The 21,961-nt window shown below is 38.6% G+C and overlaps 1 protein-coding gene across 1 annotated transcript; it reads left to right on the top strand.

Annotated features, from left to right (window-relative positions):
• Positions 1 to 19,220: 19,220 nt before the first annotated feature.
• On the top strand, positions 19,221 to 21,534 carry LOC110884998 (ergosterol biosynthetic protein 28). The gene is made up of 3 exons (XM_022132689.2): positions 19,221 to 19,530; positions 20,840 to 21,046; positions 21,202 to 21,534. Exons 1-3 carry the CDS (start codon positions 19,416 to 19,418, stop codon positions 21,258 to 21,260), a joined length of 381 nt encoding a protein of 126 aa, XP_021988381.1. The 5' UTR covers positions 19,221 to 19,415; the 3' UTR covers positions 21,261 to 21,534.
• The last annotated feature ends 427 nt before the right edge of the window (positions 21,535 to 21,961 follow it).

The following is a 21,961-nucleotide window of genomic DNA, read 5'->3' as shown; positions in this document are numbered from 1 at the left end:
TTATGTTGTAGTATAACCCTCTGAGGTTATAATACATGGTCACATAGTAATATGAGTTATTTGCAGGTTTCCGTTATTGTGTTTAAATGTTGACTAATATGCCCTTTTTGCTTAAAAATAAGGTTTTGATTATAAATGAACATGCAAATGAAGTATGTACTAATTAGTAAACATATTTAGCATATTTTAATGCTAACATTCTGGTCATAAACTGAGTTTGCATAACTTATCATAAATTAAGCTTTTAAAAGGACTAAAATGCCCCTTTTTCATATAAAATGAGTTTAAACATAATTTTAACATAAAACTCATTGCATACTGATGTGATATCATATTTGGATATATTTGGAATATTTAGTCAGATTATATTCTGAGTTTAACTTAGAGTTCTTGTTAAATGTTCTTAAATGACGATAATACCCTTTTAGCACTTAAAATGGGTTTTAAATATGACATGCATGCAACACCTTTTTGCTACTGATATGTTATGACAAATAAAATATTTTTACTATTCAAAGCTCGTCATAACCTCAGAATTACTTAAACATCGAAATTATTGTCATTTATCAAATTTTACTCTATTTAGGTGCATAGTATGGTTTTAAACCATCATTAGCACCCAAGGCTTGTTACCTACTGATTTTATAAACCATTTTAAATATTTTTACAGTGGGTATAAGTCATGAACTCAGAATCCCAAGTAAGTCCTTAAAACTACGTGTGAAATGACCAAAATGCCCCTACGATGCATAGTTTGGCCATAATGCATAAACCACACAAACATTTGATATCCTACTGATATTATGTCATAAATTAAATATTTTTACAGAATGTTTATGACCAAAACTTTAGTTTGCTTGCAAGCTCCTTTTATAAATCATAAAATGACCAAAGTGCCCTTACAGGGCTTAATTCGATTTTAAAACCTTTATGGGCGTATATGTTGATATCTTACTATTAACACAACATATTTTAAGCATAATAAAATATGGAACTTGAATATGACTCATCCGGTTACCCGTTAATGCTTATACGCATTCGTTTCGACTTTTGTGACTAGATTGCATAAATTAACCAAGACGGGTTTAATCTTATCATTTAAACTTCAAATTCCAGAATGTATTTTATTTTCCCACATTATACAAGTCTTCATACTTGTTGGGTCAAAATTACATTCCATTCCGGTCATCGCTTAATCTAGCGTATTGTACCGTAAATCGTTCTTTAAGCTAGCCAGTCTAAGTCTACGACTTAAATAGGACCCGTTAGCATTCTAATAGGATAATATTACCAACATTCCAGACTTGGAAGCCCCGATAAAAGCTACGTTCACGAGTCTAAGTGAATCATATGGCTGACTAGTTAACTCTTGCATTTAAAATCAAAGTTATAACTCAGGTAAATACTTTTAACTTATTTTCCCTGATACGGGCTTGGGATATGGTAAATTATTACCACTTGGTCGGGTATGGGATCACTTAGCCGGATTGTGGTTAACAAATATGCATAACCCGTTTTAACCTGTTTTGTTTTTGATAACTTAAACATTGGGGGTTAACACGACCGTGTCCTAGATATCCTCGGCTCATTTAATTGCAAGTGGCCATGACCTATGCACGGGGTTTTGGCATACACCTGACAGATGCAAATATGCTAAATATATTTTACCCACTAGGTTGGGGATAACTCCTTTGTGGGTTTATAAAGTGGTGTGTCGTTTAATCTTGTCTCGGTTTCTATACTGGGCCCCATATTTATTGACAAACATGTAAAACTGTGAACAATATTAAAAGTTTAATTGTCCCAAGTTATAAAAGATTTTTCGTGCCTCGTGCACCTAAACCAATTTTTGAAATATTTTCAAATGTGTCAGTTAATTGTATTTACCAGTGTAAACTGACGTATTTTCAAAGAAGTAAGTGACAGGTACTAAACACAATTAGGCTGGGAGCTGCTTGGTGTCAATAAAGGATCTTGCAAATCCTTTGGATGCCTTAAAGTCTGTTAATCGTCGTTTTGAACATTTATTAGATCCGCCTGTGGATCCTTTACACAACCGTCTGTATAATTATTATTTTTGAACTTGAGTTAAATGCCCGGATAGTCCCTGTGGTTTGACCTTTTTTCACCTTTAGTCCCTAACTTTCTAAAATGACAACTATAGTCCCCAACTTTTCAATTTTCGTTCCCGGATAGTCCCTAAGCCTAACATCAGTTAGTTTTTTGTGTTAAGTTGATGCGAAATGACCTAAATACCTTTATTTGTTAAATTAATAATTAAAAAATTAAAATAAATATAGATCCTGTACATCACTTAAGCATTCAAACACACGTACAACACCACTTTGTAAAGGTGCATCAATATCTTCTTCAAGAATGTCCCTCTTTTGGTTGCTTTCAGCAGAAAATGAGGCTGTGAGTTTTTGTTCTTAAAATTTCTTTCTCAGGCTTGCTTTCATTGTTCATCCCAGCTTCATGTACTACACTCTTTAATGTAGTAAAACCTGTTTGCTGCCTATACCCACTTCTTGTAGAAGTCCCTATACATCTATTATTTAGCTTGTCATCAAACCCTGAGTTATTAGTCTTGTCACAATCGGAAAACAAAACCACTAGATATTTTGAAATTGGTACAGAATATGATGAATTTGATATGAATAGATCACAGATCGGTGAAATTGGTGACGATCTTTGATATTCGCTAATTTACACATATTTTAGTCCCCCGTTTTACCCCTATTTTATGCGTTTTCGGCCGTAAAACCGTCATTCGGATACTTAATTATCTACACTTTTGTTTACAGGCCTAATACAACGTACCAGACAAGATGATAGCAAAAACGAGGACTTTCCGGACAAAACGACGAAGCTGCGAACCTTCTGTTAGAAAAACTGACCTGGGCGTGTGGAACAGTCATGCCACCTGATGCACGACCGTGCATCTCCGAAGAATCATGAAAGGCCCGGCAGTGGACGAGGGTGCAACTCCGCGTGCAGCACATTGAAGGCCAACCCGGGAATGCACGGTCGTTCCAGATCTTGCACCCCGTGCGGATCCGACGATCCAGCCAACCTCGGAACTGAATGACCAGTGCGACCAGGCGTGCAACAAGACCTCGGAAACGAACGACCGTGCCATATGAAGAACGGCCGTGCGATATCGAATCTGGTCAACGATCTGGTGACGTCATTGCAGTATGGTGGACCATACCAATAATTGCTTAAAGTGCACGGTCGTGCGATCCGTGCACGACCGTGCGACATCGAAAAAACATAAAAACAGAACAGAAACATTCTGTTCGTAACTCTGGAATTTTGGAGAGCTTTGCAGGCGATTTTGAGGCTCCGAAGGCTTCTGCAGTCACCCGGATTCAAGCCACATTGCTCGGTTTAGCTCGTTTACTATCCGGATTCTCATTCTTATGCTTGTTTATGGTTTGGTTTCTCAAATCTTTCCATAATTTTGTATGTTTCAAGCATTTAGACTGATTATTATGTATTAATGTAAGCCTTTGGGCAAAAACGCAACAATCCCTTGCTTGATTATAGCCATTAGTATGTTAATCTTTGTTTGTAATGATATTTTGAAATATTTTCTATGATTATCTTTGATGATTAGTTTGCAACCTTGTTATTGATATTGATTTCTTGATTATAAGTAATTGTGTTGGATGATTGGTGCTTGGTTAGTTAAGATAGTTGAAAAATGAAGCTTAATTAATCATGTATTAGTAAACTTTTAATTTGGTTAACTAGTTTAACTTGGTTAAAATGTGGGTGTAAAACCCGTGAGGATCTCAATGATATCAATCTAACCTTGTGAGAGCGCGGAAATCAAACACAAGGTGATTCAAGAACTAATATTTAAGATCAAATAAGAAACAATAGATAACAAATCAAACCGAAACTTGCATTCAACTAGATCGATGACTGATACAAGATCGGATGGAACTCGGTTCCAATTGCTTTGTGTCGCCTGTCTTCTACTCGTGACCAACAACCCTTAATCTATTGAATAAGGGTGTTTATATACTAGACATGTTAGGGCCGAAACCTAGGCCCATGCGACACCTATTCTAGCCCAACCCACAATGTTTAACCCAAAACATAATAAACTAATTACAAGATCAATCCCTAATAATATTAACCTACATGAATAAACCTTCAGGTTCCAACAATCTCCCCCTAGGTTTATGCATGCAGGTTCTTCTGACTTCAGCTGCTTTGATGACCACCACTCATATTGTCTTTGTATCCACCAAAACCCTTCTTGTGAATATGCATGACAGAAGCTACTGCAGATGTCCAACCCTTAGCAATTTCCTCATATTTTTCAGTAGCTCTGATTTGGGTGCTTGCCAAGACTTCAAGATCTTCAACTGCAAGATTCAACAAATCAATCTGATCTACCAAACAGTAGCTTTCATCTCCATCACAAACGATCACAGCTTGACCGAGACGTTCATTATATGCCCAAAAGTGCATTGTCTTCAGCGCCCCTTTTGGAATCTTTCTCACCAATGGAATCGTCTTCTCTTTGTCAGTAGCGGGCCAGTGCACTATCTTCATACGCTTGTTCGTATATGGATCCCTGATCCCTTTTGCTGGTTTAACAGTAGAATCTGCTGTACGCATCGAAGGAAAACCGTTGGCAACTTCCCTTTTCAATCTCTCGAAGAAAACATAACCACGACCATTAGGCTTATCATCCACATAAGGTTTATTTGTCAAGTCTGTCAAATCAACCTTAGTGAAAGATTGAAACTGCCCTGAATGTTTGTACCATTCAACCGGTCCAACTTTCCTCTTAATCCACCATCTGTTACGATCATGATCATAACCCCAGCTAACAACACCAGATCGATTCCCTTTCTTATCGTAGAGAGTTTCACCAACATCCATCAAATGATGTGTAGCGCGTGCATCTTCATCATCTGGATTAGCATTTTTGTTCTTCAGAATTACAAACTCTCTTTTCTTCTTCAACCTCTCTGCTTTCGCTTTCTCTGCTTCTGGATCAGTAACCCTTTCAAAGTATCTTTCCATAGCAGCAGCCTTTTCAGCATTATCTTTCTCAAAAGCTTTCTTTCTGTTCTCGACATCGGTGGGATCAGAAAACTCTTGTCCGAATTTCTTTTCAAGCTTGCCTCGCAAATCATAAACAATATTGAACAATAAGCTAACGTCTCCTTGCAGTTGCTCAATTTGTTGATCTTTCTTCACAATGGTATCTTCAAGCTGAATGATCTTTGCATCTTTATGAATTGAATCTTGTTCAAGCACAACCAAACGTTTCTTCATTTCCCTCATACTTATAAACTCATCATCATCACTAGAATCACTGTCAAAAGGCATTCTAAGTGGTTCTACAGGCCTTTTACCACTTGAACTGCTCGGTTCTTCATGAATAGTACCAGAAGGTCCAGCACTAACAATTCCAGAGGGCCCAGCTTCTACATGAGCTTCAACATTAGGCACAGCTTCATCTTGAACTTCAACATTCGTCATAACTGTATCATCACCTTGAGTATGAACCCCAGACTCAAAGATATTCTCTGTAGTGGTGGTGGTATCATCGTCAACGTACTTTTCAAAATCGAAGTCATACAAACCTTCGGTATCATCAGCAATAGTCACGGATTGATCTTTTCCTTGTTCGATAAACATTCCGGGTCTAGGATCCCTCCTTTTCCTTTTTAACGGAATAGAATCAGAATCCCTTGAGCTTTCTTCTGGCTCTTCAGTAGATACTGACAGATTGGGAGGAGGATTTCCCATCGTGTCAGTCACTTTCTTTAACAGCATCGCCAAATTCTCAGCAGAAATCACTGGATTAACTGTAGAAACAGCATCAGCATTAACTTCAGGAGGAAGTTCTATGTTATCATCATCTGAATCACACGTAATCTCAACACCTTCATCGTCAGAGTTAATAGTGATACGCTCTGGCTCAGGCTCATTTTCATCTCTCCTTTGAATGTCATGTTCTTCAGCAACAATGGCACGTGCAGGTACGGCTTGTGCCCTGACTGGATTCTCAACAATGACTTCGGTCTCTGCAAACTGACCAAACTTCTCCAACTCAATCAGACCCTCAAACTTCTTCTCTGTTCCTTTCTTTGTTGTAAGGGTACCAAAGCAGGAAGGACCCATGGGCTTTAACTCCAGCGTGTTACCCGATCTCTTCAATTCAGGATAACGAGCATTTAGAATCATCTGCACAAATCTAGGATACATCAAAAACTTATCCTTTCGTAGCCCAATAGCGTTTCTTTTCATTGCTTCTAGAACATATCGTGAATAGTTGAACGGCTCATTTGTAATCACGCAAATCAATGCAGCCGTCTGTGTTGTGTTTAGTTGATCAATTCCCCCTCGGTTCTCTGTCATGCACAACAGGAACATGTGCAATAATAAACGCCAGTACGGATGAACAAACTTCTTAACCAGGGGAGGAAATCTTCCTTCATAGCTTAGTCGTGGCAAAATAGCTTCAATCGTTCCAGCAGCAAGCTCGATTGGATCCGTTTCCTGATCATTGAACTGCAACACATCCCTGATAACCTGCTCCGTCACAATAATCTTCATCCCGTCGATCTCAGCAGCAATAGCTCCCTTTCCTTCAATAATTTCCACCTTTGCAGTCTTCCAAAAATCTCGTATAAGACTTTCATACACAACCGGATTGTCTCGAAGAGCGTGAACAATACGACATGTATTTAGGCCTTTGATCAAAGACGTAAACAGCTGCTTGTGCTTTACAGGTGGAGGTGCTAAATATGCTACTTGATTGTGAGACGCGATAAACTTTAAGTCCATTTTTCTGCACATCACAAACAACATATAAGTTTCCAATTTCAACAGTGATAAAAATTAAAAATAAAAACAAACACTGTTACTGTTCACTCGAAACCATGAGTCGCAACCCAAGATTTCGAGTCGAAACCATGAGTCGCAACCATAAAAACTGAGTCGCAACCAGAAAACTCATGAGTCGCAATCATGAGTCGCAACAAGCCAGAATGAGTCGCAACCATGAGTCGCAATCTCGAGGTTGCGAGTCGTAATCATTGGTTTCGAGTCCTGTTGTTCTTGATTGCGACTGGAAACTTCATCGGAATCTTCATATCTTCATCGGAATCTTCATAGATTCGCCGGAATCTTCAAACAAAATTCAAAAATCCTGCAAAATCTTCAATAATGACGTCATATTACCTGTTGATGACCTGATCGGATTGCGAGTCGCAACCGGAATTGAGTCGGAATCTTGATTTCGACCGGAATGTTGAGAGAGAATTCAGAGAAGATTGCGAGTGAATAATGAACTTATGACTCGTAATCACCCTTTTATGTGATCACTATTTCTCATGGGCCCAAGTCTGTTGGGCTTGGGCCTTATAGACTTGGGCTCAATAAAATGGATTTCAGCATTTGGTCTCAAAGAAATGTTTTTTTAAAAATGATTTTAACAAACCCACTTAAAAAAATCTGATTTTCCAATAATAACCCATTAAACCCATTGAGCATTATTTTACAAAACAAAAACCTAAAACAAAAATAAATAATAAAAATTATTTACAAAAATAAAATCAGGAAATTTGCATAGATATTCAGGGATCAAATCACAAGGTTTCGGGCATGACTTCACTTATCAACACTGATCTACTAGAGGATGATCTAGACGATTGCCAATATATTTGTCCTCTTAAACTCATCTCCCTAGATCTTTTCCATATAACTGCCTGTATCTCTTTTTATCATGTTTTGATATTTTTAATAATGAACACCCAAACAAATACTAATCAAATCCTGGAATTATGCACAGCTCACTCTATCATGCAAGCAGTTTCCCTACCACATATTTCACAAGTCCAATCCAAATTTCTGAAATCTTAACTGGGAATAGGTTGAGAAAAGAACAGAATAGATCTTAGATTGAGATGATATAATATACAGATCAAATGAGTTTTCTCAATTTGATATAGGTTTATTGGGTTTCTTTTGGGCACTAGAGGGCCTCTTTCAGGTGTTAATTGATCTACAGATCGACAACAGACAGCTAGGTCAGCATGTATCTGGATGCAGCAGAAGCTGTCGTTGCCTAGCACCTCCAGGTCAGCATGTATCTGGATGCAGCAGAGGAGGTACACGACTTTTTCAGATAAGATTTCAGAATCAGATCAAAATTGTGTGTATCGGGAAATCATACAGACATTCAAATAGACATGAGCTAATTCCAAGTGATTTTCTTTTCTGAGGTCATGTACTAATTTAGTTCTGGACAGAAACAGCTAATGTTTCCAATCTTAAGGATAGAGCCTGCCGACACATCATACTAGAGTCAAGCTATTTCGATACTGGTCTTACATGAGTCAGCCCTTGACCATAAAGTGAAAATTCATTTCATTTCCCAGTCCAGCCACACTTCCTTTTGAAACTCTTTTTGTATTTTTCAATTTTTTAATGTTTTTGTATTTTTTAATTTTTCTCCCCCTAAATTTGTGCATAAATAAAAACTACCTAAGAATAGAAAACTTTATGAACAAATTTACCCACGAAAAGACAAAAACATGCTCAATCAGTAAAACGGATCATTTTTAGAAAATCCACAAGCACCCTGAATTTCGAGCTGCTGACAGGTTTGGTGAACAAATCGGCAGCATTTGCATCTGTGTCGATTTGTTCAAGCGTAATCAGACCTCTGTCAAAGCAATCTCGAATGAAATGAACTTTAATATCAATGTGCTTGGTTTTGGAGTGAAAAACAGGATTTCGAACAATTTGTATTGCAGCATCATTATCGCAGTAAATAGTAGTGTTAAGATAAGTCAAACCATAATCCTGCAATTGATGTTGCATCCACACCACTTGAGAGCAAGAAGCAGAAGCGGCAACATACTCAGCTTCAGCTGTGGATATCGCCACTGTTTGTTGTTTCTTGCACTGCCAAGAAATGAGTCGATCACCCAAAAATTGACATCCCGCAGAAGTGGATTTCCTGTCACTGTCAGTACCTCCAAAATTGCTGTCAGAGAAAGCAAACAAGTCAAAATTGGAATCTTTCGGATACCACAGGCCAAACCGAGGTCGACCTTTAAGATACCGAAAGATCCGTTTAACAGCAATAAGATGAGAAGTTTTAGGATTAGCCTGATAGCGTGCACAGTTGCAAACAGCAAACATGATATCCGGACGACTAGCTGTGAGATACATCAATGCCCCGATCATGGACCGATATTGACGTTGATTTACAGACTCCCCTTCTTCATCTTCAGTCAATAATGGTCTCTCAGCCATAGGTGTTTCAGCAGGCTTTGCGTCCGAGAACTTGAACTTTGCCAGCACATCATCCACATACTTCCCCTGATGAATCAGAATTCCTTGTGAACTCTGCTTGACTTGTAGGCCCAAAAATAAAGTCATCTCCCCCAGAGCACTCATTTCAAACTTTTTCTTCATAACTCTCTCGAATTCCTTGCACAGATCCTCGCTTGTTGATCCGAAAATGATATCATCAACGTAGATTTGAACCAAGATTTGATCACTTCCTACCCTCTTGATAAACAGAGTCTGGTCGATAGTGCCACGCGTATAACCATGAGCCAACAAATGTTCTGTTAGTGTGGCATACCAAGCTCGAGGAGCCTGGTGTAATCCGTACAACGCCTTGTCTAACTTGTAGGCATAATCAGGATGATCTGGATGCACAAATCCTGGCGGTTGCTCAACAAAAATTTCCTCCTTCACATCTCCATAGAGAAACGCAGTCTTGACATCCATCTGATAAACAGTGAATCCCATGTATGACGCGTACGCCAAAAAAATCCGGATGGCTTCAAGTCGTGCAACCGGAGCATACACTTCATCATAATCCAGTCCTTCGATTTGCCTAAATCCCTGAACCACCAATCTTGCTTTGTTTCGAACAATGACACCTGCAGAATCCTGCTTGTTTCGAAATACCCATCTAGTTCCAAGCTTACGTTTTCCTTTTGGCAACTTGACAAGCTTCCATACTCCAAGGCTTTCAAACTGGTTCAGCTCTTCATGCATAGCATCTACCCAGCCAGGTTCCTGCAAAGCTATATCAATAGTTTTAGGTTCGATTTGAGAAAGATAACAGGAATATAAGCAAGTATTAATGATTCCTGATTGACTCCTGGTCAAAATTCCTGCATTTACAGGACCAATCACATTTTCGATTGGGTGATTGCGTTGAACGCTCGTCGGTATAGCCAAATCTGGTACAGTCTCCTCTGCAGTGGTGGTGTTGCTACACTCCCCCTCATCAGGTGCACTAGTAGTGTGAACTACAGGAGAAGTGACAGTACAATCCTCAGGAATTGGATCAGGAAACATTGCAGTGTCACTGGTTGATGCACCTTCAGGGGATTGATTTACCATCGGTGTCGGTGTAGGATGTTGCGTAAACACCATTCCCGGTGGATCAACAGTATGATGCTTCACATGTTCTTCCATCTGTGCTTCATCCTCTGTATCTTCAAATGACAATGGTTGCTTTGGAACTGATTCACCTGCAACTGAAACATCACTTGACAAAATGTTAAATGATTTAAACAGAGCAGAATAATCATATAACCAATCTGGACCGACTCTAGCGTCCGTAGCATTCTCTTCAAGCCATTCGATGTTGCACGACTCAACGACTTTCCTAGTTACTTTGTTGTATACCCTATAAGCAGAGCCTTTAGCATATCCAACAAAGTAACATTCGTCACCTTTGACCTCAAACTTTCCATTTGAGTCCATTAGTAATAATACACATGGACAACCAAAAATACGAAAGTGTGAAACCGAAGGTTTACGTCCTTCCAGAATCTCATAAGGGGTTTTCATGTGACGTTTATTAACTAAAGCATGATTCTGGATATAACAAGCCGTGCTAACAGCTTCGGCCCAAAAGAAGCTAGGAAGCTTTGAATCAGCCAGCATGGTACGTGCTGCCTCAATTAGAGTACGATTCCTTCTTTCAGCCACTCCATTCTGTTGTGGAGTGCGAGGTGTACTGAACTGTCGATCAATTCCCTTTTCACTGCAGAATGTATCCAAAGTAACATTCTTGAATTCTGTCCCATTGTCTGATCGAATAACCTTCACCTTAGTACTCGCTTGATTTTCAGCCAATGTAATGAACTGTTTCACCAGTGCAGCAGTTTCGTTTTTGTGACTGAGAAAATACACCCAAGTGTAGCGAGAGTAATCATCGACGATTACTAGACAGTAAGCTTTCTTCCCGATACTCAGCACATTCACTGGACCAAAAAGATCCATGTGAAGTAGTTCGAGTATAGCTTTTGTCGAGGGTACTGGTTTAGTCTTGTGAGGTTTTCGATGAGCCTTCCCTTTCGCACAAGCAACACACTTCTCCACCAACATGAAATCCTTAATCGGAAGATCTCGTACCAATTGACCTTTAGCTAGACGATTCAGGTTCTTCATATTCACGTGCCCAAGTCGACGATGCCACAAAAGACCATCATGCTCTGAAATCTTCGAAAATAAACAAGTGATCTCTTCACATGGTTTCTTGTTCATATCAATGACGTATGCATTTCCTTTTCTTTCAGCAGTCATCAAGAACCAGTCTTCTGGAATAACAATCCCAGGCTTAAGAACATGACATCCTTTCTTCGTAAAATGAACTGAATTCCCTCTATCACAGATCTGAGAAATACTTAACAGATTGTGCTTCAGTTCTGGAACATAATTGACATTTTCAAAGCTGAGAACACCGTTTTGAACAGTTCCTTTCAAAGTGATTCTGCCAGATTCACCTCCCGCAAATGAGACATATCCACCATTAAATTCTTTGACATTCACAAGTTGGGATAAGTCTCCTGTCATGTGCCTGGAACAGCCACTATCCATGTACCAGAGGCGCACGGTAGTCCTCCACAGCTGTTCCTGCACGAGTAGCGGGATTAGTTAGATTTAGGAACCCAGCCCATAGTGGATCTGGGTTTTCCTTGAGCATCGAAATACGTTACTCTCTGCCACACTAAATTCTCTTTGTTTAGAAATTTTGAAACATTTCTGTTTGCGGCCTTTTGATGATATGACTTCATTGGATTGGATTGCATGCCATTGACCTTAGGTTTCCAAAACTGTCTAGACCAGTTAGAATTTAAACTTTCAAATGCGTTACCAAAAGAATTTTTCCGATTACGCTGAAAATTTGTTTGTCGGTTCTGATTATGGCGTTTGGCTGCATTCCAATCCTGATCAGAAGGTCTAGTCATATGATGACCGTTGTTCTTCATCGTCTTAGTCCGAGCAGACTTCATAGACTCCGAACATTGAGATCGATTAGACATAACTTTCTGATTTCGCCCTGATGGTTTCTTGTCTGGTGTCCTTGGGAGTTTACCACAATTTCTGGCTATGTGACCGGCAAAGCCACAGTTAAAACATGTTTGACGTTTCACATTTTGAACATTTTTGACATTAGGACTCTGCTTGTTCGATTTCGTGTGATTCAACGTTTTAGTTTTCTGACCATGTTTGACTTGTGGTTTTTCTTTAATCAAATTTTCTTCTGATGATTTCACCTTTTTACCAACCCCCTTTTCCTTTTCACTTACTCTTGATTCCGAATTTGAACATGTATGAGCTTCATCCAAATGCGTTTTATCAACACATTTATCATCTGAAACTGATTCAGGTTCACTTTCTGAGCAAGAAGAAGTTTCAACAATATGCTCTTCCTTAATGCATTTATCGAGTGAAACTGATTCAGGTTCACTTTCCGATCCTGAGGAAGTTTCATCAACATGCATTTCCTCAGAGCATTTACTTTGTGACACCGATTCTGATTCATTTGTTAATTCGGTTTCCAATGGGGTCCCACTAGATTCAACATTAGGGACACCCACTGAGACAGATTCAGAAGAAGAATCAGGATACACTTGATTTTCTTGAGAAATAGTTTCAGTGGTTTCACTGAATGCATCCTTAGGGACCGCACCTGTAACATTATCACAAGCTGAAACATTTGATATGTTAGCATCACAAGCATTAGCTGAAAAACAATCATCACCATACGTATTGTTCAAATCATCCACACAAACATTATCAGTTTTGCCCAAAACAACAGGCTCACAAGACAAAACAAACGCAGAAAACGACGCAAACAAAGAACTAGTAAAAGCAATGTCAGACTCAGTTGGTTCAGAATAATGTTCAAAATAAGGTTCAGAAACGTTTGAAATAACAACTGGTTCACTCCCATGAACATCATCACATCTTACTTCAGAGCTATCATCTGCACATGACAACGAGATGTTAGGATCAATTGTGCCTTTAGGAACAAACTTTAAAGGCGAGGACTTTTGTGGCTCAACAGGTTTGTTGTGAACAGACGATTTACTAGATGAGCCATAAGTCATTTTGCTTTCGTTCAAGATCTCCTCCTCAGACATTGGCAAATAAGTGTAATTGTTATTGTATGGAGGAGGAGTCTGATTGTAACCCAATCCTGACCCTTTCTTTTTAGAGTAAGCCAATTGTTGATCACACAGATTTTTTACTAATTTACTGGAAGAATCGAATTTCTTGATGTTTAATTTATTGATTTGGTATTTATCTCTTACATTCTCCAGTTCCTTAGTTACTTCACATAATTTTTCTTTGACTATCATGAGTTGGGCTTTAGCTACACTGACATCGTCCTTTAGTTGAACGATGTCCTTACGCTGAGCTTCGATTTTCTCTTTGAAAAGTTTTTCATTTTTAGTTAAAGTGAAATTTTTCCTTTTAATTTCATTGTAATCTTCGATTAGCTCAGCGTTGTGTATTCTATAAGCCTCAACACGTTCCCTACATTCAGGAGTGCAGAAAACTGAAATTACCTCTTCTTTGGTGAGACCTTTGACAGGTGCTGACAGGATTTGAGTCATGAAAGCGAAATCGTCAGCTGCAGTCTCTTCCTGTGGCTTAGGGTCATGCTCGCTTGAGGTCATGAAAGCAATGTTAGAAGTTGCAGCTTGATTATCTGGAGCTGATATGTTCAGACGCTCAATCTCAGAAGACCAGTCAAAGTTGACATTTGGCTGCACCACCAGCGCTTGTGCTAATCCTTGCGGCTGTGGACTTCCAGAAGCAGCTGCATCTGCTACACTTGTTGTGGACACAAGAGCCCTTTCTCGATTAGGAGTAGCTGGTTGAGCAGGAGTTGTAGGATTTTGATCTCTGTTCATGGGTGGCTTCGGGCAGTTTCGAGCATAGTGTCCTTCCTCATGACAGTTGAAACAACGAAGATTGAAAGGCACTTTAGAAGCTCCATTCCAAGCGTTACCCCACCTGTTTTTACCCGTTCTCTTCACAAATTTTTGAGCTCTGAATGCCGCCATTGCCATTTGCCAGGTAATATCCATTTCTTCAACATCATCTGGATGAATTTGCGACAAATCATCAGGACTCCACTTTGGTGGATCAAGCTTCCCTGCAATAAAAGCATTCAAACAGTTGATTACAGAGGCTGCTATGTCTAGCTTTTCCTTTGACTGACTTGCGAAGAATGCCATCATCTCATTGTTCGTAGAGTGAGCGGAAGCAGGGGCAGCAGCAGGTGCCTTTCCAGCATTTTGAACTGAAGCTGGAGAAGCTGGAGAGACGATTTGATTTGAGGATCCAGATTGAGAGACAGAGGAAGTATTGCGAAACATCTGAAAACCTCCTTGTGATAGAAGAGCTGTGTTGCTGTCGCTAGATGTGGTGGGAGCAATTGAGAAACCAGCAGCCAGCATGCTATTCTTGTAGTTAGTCTCTCTCTGCTTATCATCCAATTCACAAGCTTTGATGTGTGAGATCATTTCTGACAATGTACATCTTGCAAGATCTTTGGTTTTCTTGATCATGGCCACATGATGATCCCAACTCTTGGGCAGTGCATTTAGGAGTTGTCTGTTGGTGGATGCGTTTGAGGTGTGAATTTCTTCCATTTGCATTTGAGTCACCAGTTTAACAAACCTTTGAATCTGATTATCCACCGTCTCACCATAAATATGGTTGAAGTTGTTGAAGTTTTGTTGCAGCAAGTTCCTTCGACTTTCTTTCATGTCTTCATTCCCTTCATACACTTCAACCAGAGAATCCCACAATTCCTTGGCAGATTTGCATGTGCGAAACCCCATGGCAATATTAGGACCCAAACCCATGGTCAAGTAAGAGAAAGCTCGATCATCTTCTTCAACAATAAGTACATCATCTTCAGTGTATAGTTCTCGAGGCTTCTTTATTTTAACATCAGGTTCTGTAGGGCTTTCCATCATAATTTCCCTAGGTCCCCTCAAGATGCTGCGCCATAGCTTGTAATCTTTAACCTTAAGATGCTGTTCAAAGCGCCACTTCCACTCGGGAAAGTCATTGGCATCAGTTAGCCTAGGAATGCGTGATGTGGTTCCAAGCTTTGAGTCCAGTTCTTGTTGTTGAGTTAGGGCAGACAGTTCACTGTTGTTTGACGACATGGTTAATTAATTAATTGGTTAATTAATTGATTAATTTAATTAAGTCCAAAGTCAACAGTCCAAATTGTCCGTAACACACTGTCGTTGCGAGTCGAAACGGGGTTGCGAGTCAAATTGATGTTGACTGCGAGTCGTAATGAAGATGGTTGCGAGTCAAGTCAACTGTGAATACGAGTCGTAACCGAAGTGGTTGCGAGTCGTAACAAGGCAGGATGAGCCGAAACCACGGTTGCGAGTGAAGATCAAACAGCTGGTTGCGAGTCGTAACTGGGCAGGATGAACCGAAACCAAGAATGATTGCGAGTCGTAACTGAGGCAGAATGAACCGAAACCAGCAACTGTTGCGAGTCGTAACTGAAACGAGATGAGCCGCAACTGGGTGATTGCGAGTCGAAACCTGCAAAACAATAAGTGATAAGACCTGTTTACTCGCAATCCCGACTTTTCAGCAATTTCCAAAATTCAAAGATATTGTAATCTTTGAATCTGTTGAACCGATATCCCGAAATTTCAGCAAACACCAATACTGAAATCAACAAACCAAAATCAGTGATTTTTCAATGAATTTTGTCAAGAACAGTCGATAAAAATCTGCAAACACACTCAACAAAAAAAAAACGGATCAGTAATATATGCAATTTCTTGAATCCGATTGATATCAAAACCGAGCCCTTGAATGGCTTCAATGGCTCTGATACCAATTGTAAAACCCGTGAGGATCTCAATGATATCAATCTAACCTTGTGAGAGCGCGGAAATCAAACACAAGGTGATTCAAGAACTAATATTTAAGATCAAATAAGAAACAATAGATAACAAATCAAACCGAAACTTGCATTCAACTAGATCGATGACTGATACAAGATCGGATGGAACTCGGTTCCAATTGCTTTGTGTCGCCTGTCTTCTACTCGTGACTAACAACCCTTAATCTATTGAATAAGGGTGTTTATATACTAGACATGTTAGGGCCGAAACCTAGGCCCATGCGACACCTATTCTAGCCCAACCCACAATGTTTAACCCAAAACATAATAAACTAATTACAAGATCAATCCCTAATAATATTAACCTACATGAATAAACCTTCAGGTTCCAACAGTGGGCACCATGATACTAGAAATGGTTAGTGGTTTAATAAAACGTAATTATTGTTAATCAAGAAAGCTTGCCCTCACGGAAGGACTCTAACGGGTTAGATGGTGTTGTTATGAATTCTTGCCATGATTTGTTAGCTTAGTTAGTAGTTTCGGCCAAAATTGCTATCTTGGTGAATTTATGTGCAAGATTTGTAAAATGAACTCGGTTGTGATTTAATCTAGTTTATGCTTGTCTCGGTGGTTGCATTGTGTTTATCGGTGTTGCTTTCCTTGATTAAGTGAGGTTAGAAAACTCCTAATGGATGACTAACTTATTTTTAGGAGATTTTCATAGACATTTATCAATTGCACGTTAAAGAACAATTTTAGGTGGTTAAAGTGTGTTTATCGTTTTAACTTTCCGAGTGATTGTCATGTTAGGATTCCCGAAAGGGATACTAATTGTCTCGAAATGGAAAATTGACCGAATGCTTTTAGTGCCAAAACTGACTTAGTTGACATGCTTTGGTTGTGTATTAAGCAAGGCTATTTATATATAATCTAGAGTGAATTGCAAGTTTTGTCCTTTATCTTTAGGCCATTTTGCAAGTTTTGTCCTTTATGTTTAAATTTGACGAGTTTTGTCCTTTATGTTTAAAAATCAAGCACATTTTACCCTTTGGACCTTAAAAATCAAGCACGTTTTGTCCTTTATGTTTAAAAATCAAGCACGTTTTGTCCTTTATGTTTAAAAAATCAAGCACGTTTTGTCCTTAAAAATCAAGCACGTTTTGCCCCAAAGGGTAAAACGTGCTTGATTTTCAAACATAAAGGACAAAACTCGTCAAATTTAAACATAAAAGACAAAACTTGCAAAATGACCTAAAGATAAAGGACAAAACTTGCAATTCACTCTATAATCTACTATGTTTTATAAGTATTTATTTATGCTTACTTTAGTTTAATTAAAACCAAAACAACTTATGTTTTTACCGGTAATTTAGTGACAAAAGGTCTAGTATTATTTCTCCGCCCATTTCCGTGGATCGATACTTGGTTCTTATCGATACTTTATTACATATATGACGGGGTACACTTGCCTCTTTCGTGTGTGTTTTGATGTAAAAGTAATAATCACTTTTATAAATTTAAAACCAAATCGTGTGTAATTTCATTGTAAAAATATGTGTAGTCACGCACACGTCAATCTTCGTTTTTTCGAACCTCAAATTTGGAATTTGTGTATTTGAGGTCAAAAATCAAACAAAGGTGACGATGTTTCTTACCGGAACACGGTGAACGCCGGTGAACTGTGTACGGCGACGGTGAATATTGATCGGAATTGCAATCGGATCGCAACTTTATCTCTTCGGCCAGATTCCGGCGTCGAAAACGCCGATGATGACGTCAGAACCATAGTCCGATTTACACCAGAGGCCTCTCTGCTTTCTTAAACCAACAAACTGCGGTGAACGAGTGGTGTGAAGCTCTCGCCGGCGATCTGGAAGCCAGAACATCTGGATGTTTTTTCTAAAGATGATGCTTGTGAAGGAGTCATGGAAGCGGAGAAGCCGTTGAAAATGGTGTCGTATACGTGGAGAATGGTGTTTGATTCGGTGAACTATGAGGTGTACCAGTGGTAGTGTGTGGGAAAATGGACGGTTTGGATTCACGGTGAAGAAGATGGGAGTGACGGAGTTGCAGGGAAGAAAGAAGAAAGGGGGTGGGGGTGGGGGTGGGGGTGGGGTGGGGTTAAATAAAAAAATCTATTAAGTTATTTTGTTTTATAGTAAGGGTATTTTTGTCATTTCACACTCTTTTAACTAAGAAAACTAACTGATGTTAGGCATAGTGACTATCCGGGAACGAAAATTGAAAAGTTGGGGACTATAGCTGTAATTTTAGAAAGTTAGGGACTAAAGGTGAAAAAATGACAAACCACAGGGACTATCCGTGCATTTAACTCTTTGAACTTTGAACATTCGGTTTGTAATAGTAATTTCCTTCCAAGCCTTCCACTGTGTTATAACTGTGTTTAATTGACTATGATAATATCAACTACGTTACGATACTCCCCACGGGCCCACCGGGTTATGTGGAAATATCGGGGTTTAACAGGTTGGTATCAGAGCCAACATTGAGTGAATTAAACACTAGTCTTTTGTGTTTAATCTTAATGATACGGTAACACATTCCTTAGACTTCCGAGTCTAGGCAAATGACCTAGGATTACACCCAAACTTGTAATGTGCAGCGATGGGAAAATGTAGATGGAGTGAATACACTTTAGCATAAAACCCATACCCCATATAATGTATAAATATGCCAAGTTAAGTAAAATAATCGTTGAATTGAAATTTATACAATGAGACTACGCATAACCATCTTCGTTTGGATTTAATTGAACATGTTTGACAATTTGGTCGGGTTAACAACTACGAGTATTTTTCTTTTCTTAATTTATGATATGTAGTTTAAATTTGAATGTTGTTTTTTATATTAATTTGAATTTGAATGTTATTAAGTTTTATTACTAAAATTTATTTAATTTTATTTGTTGTTTATTTAAAATAAATAAAATATATTTTACACAAAAAAGAGGTGGATGATGATTTGGGTTATTATCAGACTTTTAGGTTAGTGATTTTTGATGATAGACTAAAGAGCGATGACATAGCGCCATGACATGTTAGCCTAATAACATTTTCGATATGGCTAGGGATTATTAAATTATTGTTACTCACGGTTTATTATAGGGTCATCGAAAGGAGGGTTCAGTTGACAAACAATCATCAGAATATTTTAAGTGTGATTGGATCTGATACCCACAAATTGAAGTGATTTGGAGAAGATGAAAGCTTTGGGATGGTGGTTAATGTTGGTGGGTTCCCTCCGGCTGGCGTCCGTATGGTTCGGTTTCGTCGACATTTGGGCTCTCCGCCGTGCCGTCTTCTCCCAAACCACCAGTTAGTCCCCTTTCTTTCTTTCTTTCTTTTCACTTCAATAAACTCCCATTTAATCAATTAGTTTCCTTTCATTTCTGTACAATGTGAAATGTAATGTTTCATGCTAATCAGGGGCGTTTGATTGAATATGAAATTCACCTAATTACTGAAAATCTTGAAGCTTTAATTGCAACTGTGATAGCAATGTTAGTGACCTAAGCTTGAAATTTTAAACAGATACATTAATTCCTTATCAAAGTTTGAGTTAAATTTATGTTTTTGTCTGTTGGGGTTTTCATAAGATTTAGGTTGGTTTTAGATGCCAGAGTTAGTGGGAAAGAGAAATAGAGGTGGTTATGTGGTTGTTAGTTACTAAAGGGCATGTGGTATCACTAGGGCTCTAAACGAACCGAACGTTCAGCGAACAGTTCGTGAACCGTTCGGCGGAAAGTTCGGTTATGTTCGTTCGATTAACTTAACGAATGAACATGAACAGAAAATTTTGTTCTGTTAGCCTAGCGAACGAACACGAACACAGGTCTCGTTCGTTAGATTGCGTTCGCGAACGTTCGGTAAGATGTCCGGTTATGTTCGTTTGTTTACGTTCGTTCGTGTTGGTTTGATTATATTAAAAAAAAATAATAATAAACCTTTTATCCAAACATATTGAAAACTTGAAACCCTATTTTTTTTTTCTAAGTTAGCTAAAATTTGGACATTCTAAGCTATTTTTGGGATAATTATGTCTAAGTTAGTTAAACTTGATTCATCATTTGGTGGTGTAGTAGACTTCTTGTGTTTTGATTTATCATTTAATGGTTGTATTTAACTACTTATATCCAATGTTTAAGGATAACAATATTTTTATTTTTTATTTTCAAGTTAAATGTCCGTTTACGTTCGTTTTTATTTGCTTGCGTTCGTTTGTGTTCGAGACTAGTGTTCACGAACTGTTCGTGAACAACTGAATTTCCTTAACGAACGAACACACACATAAACTTATGTTCGGTATGCGTTCGTGAACAGTTCGCGAACATGTTAATTTCCTTAACGAACGAACACGAACATGACCTTGTTCGTGTTCGTTCGGTTCGTTTCTTTTACAGCCCTAGGTATCACGGTGTGTAGCGAATGTGTTCATCCTCATGTGCTTGAGGGTTTAACTCGTATAATGGACAGATGTGTAGATTTAGGAATAGGCCTAGAGAGTGCGAGTTAACCGTTAAAAAAACGTGATGGTCAATTAAAGCAACATGTAGAGATATCTATCCGGTTCTTGTAGTCACTCCTAATCCATGGAAAGAATCTGAACGTCTTAACTTATACGCAGTGACTGAAATACACGGGAGGACGTTCGGGGTGTGGACACTTCTTACTTGCACTATGTGTTTCCTCTGTGCATTTAATCTCGACGACAAACCGCTTTATCTTGCAACCTTTTTGTCCTTCATATATGCGCTCGGTCACTTTGCAACAGAATATTTGATCTACCACACGATGGCCATTCATAATCTTGCAACTGTTGGTTTCTTTGCAGGTATCATTCACAGAAAAATCTTATAATTTTTCTTAGTTCTGAAAGACCAATTAAATCCCTACTAATGGGTCGGGTTTTGGGACCTTTTGTAGTTGGTGTTTTTTTAAACTTGCATTCGTTTTGATGGTTGTTGTTCGTCTATCTCTGACTAACAGGCACATCGATAGTATGGATGTTGGTACAATGGAATGATCATAAGCCCAAACTTCACTGAAGCAGGAATAAAATTGTACAAGATATAATCGGTTTTCTGTTGGGCGATAGTATTCATCTGTAACTTTACAGGTTATTAATCTAAAGCGGTTGGTGCTCGATATCACTTGTGCGTTGATCTTTTTTTTTTATGCATTTGTACTAGATATGACTTGTTTTGTACCAGAAATAACTCTTGTTGGGTTCTTTTCGGCTACATATTCTCGAGAATAGATTTGTGTAACTTTTGGTTAAGTTAATTCCATCAAATATTGAATGGGCAACCTTTGTCATCATGCACTTTTGAGATCAAAATACTTGCCTTAAAATGATACTGATGAGGAACTAGTGTCGCTAATGTGATAATGAAATTCACTCATCTTACAAAACTGGTAGTTATTTCTGCATAAAAATACGAATTGTTTTTCAAAAATCATTTTCAGTAGTTCTTAACTTCTTATAAATGGAAACAGACAGATTGAATTCAATGCACGGAATTGTGTTGTGTTCTGTTGTGTTGTGTTGTGTTGAGGGGTCACATTATGGAGAGAGGGGCTTTGGTTCCAAAAGAGAGGAAAGTCGAGTTTAAGATTCATTAGACGGTTCAAAGTTGTAGCTTGAGTTGGAAAAGAGGCTTATTGTTTAGACCTACCCAATGATGGTAACACATAACACTTCTAACCTTTTCGACTTATGAAAGTTTGTAGCGGATAAAACGTCGAT

The sequence above is a fragment of the Helianthus annuus genome, chromosome 10, assembly GCF_002127325.2.
Source record: "Helianthus annuus cultivar XRQ/B chromosome 10, HanXRQr2.0-SUNRISE, whole genome shotgun sequence".
NCBI lineage: Eukaryota > Viridiplantae > Streptophyta > Magnoliopsida > Asterales > Asteraceae > Helianthus > Helianthus annuus.
This window is presented reverse-complemented; position numbering and strand designations above follow the sequence as displayed.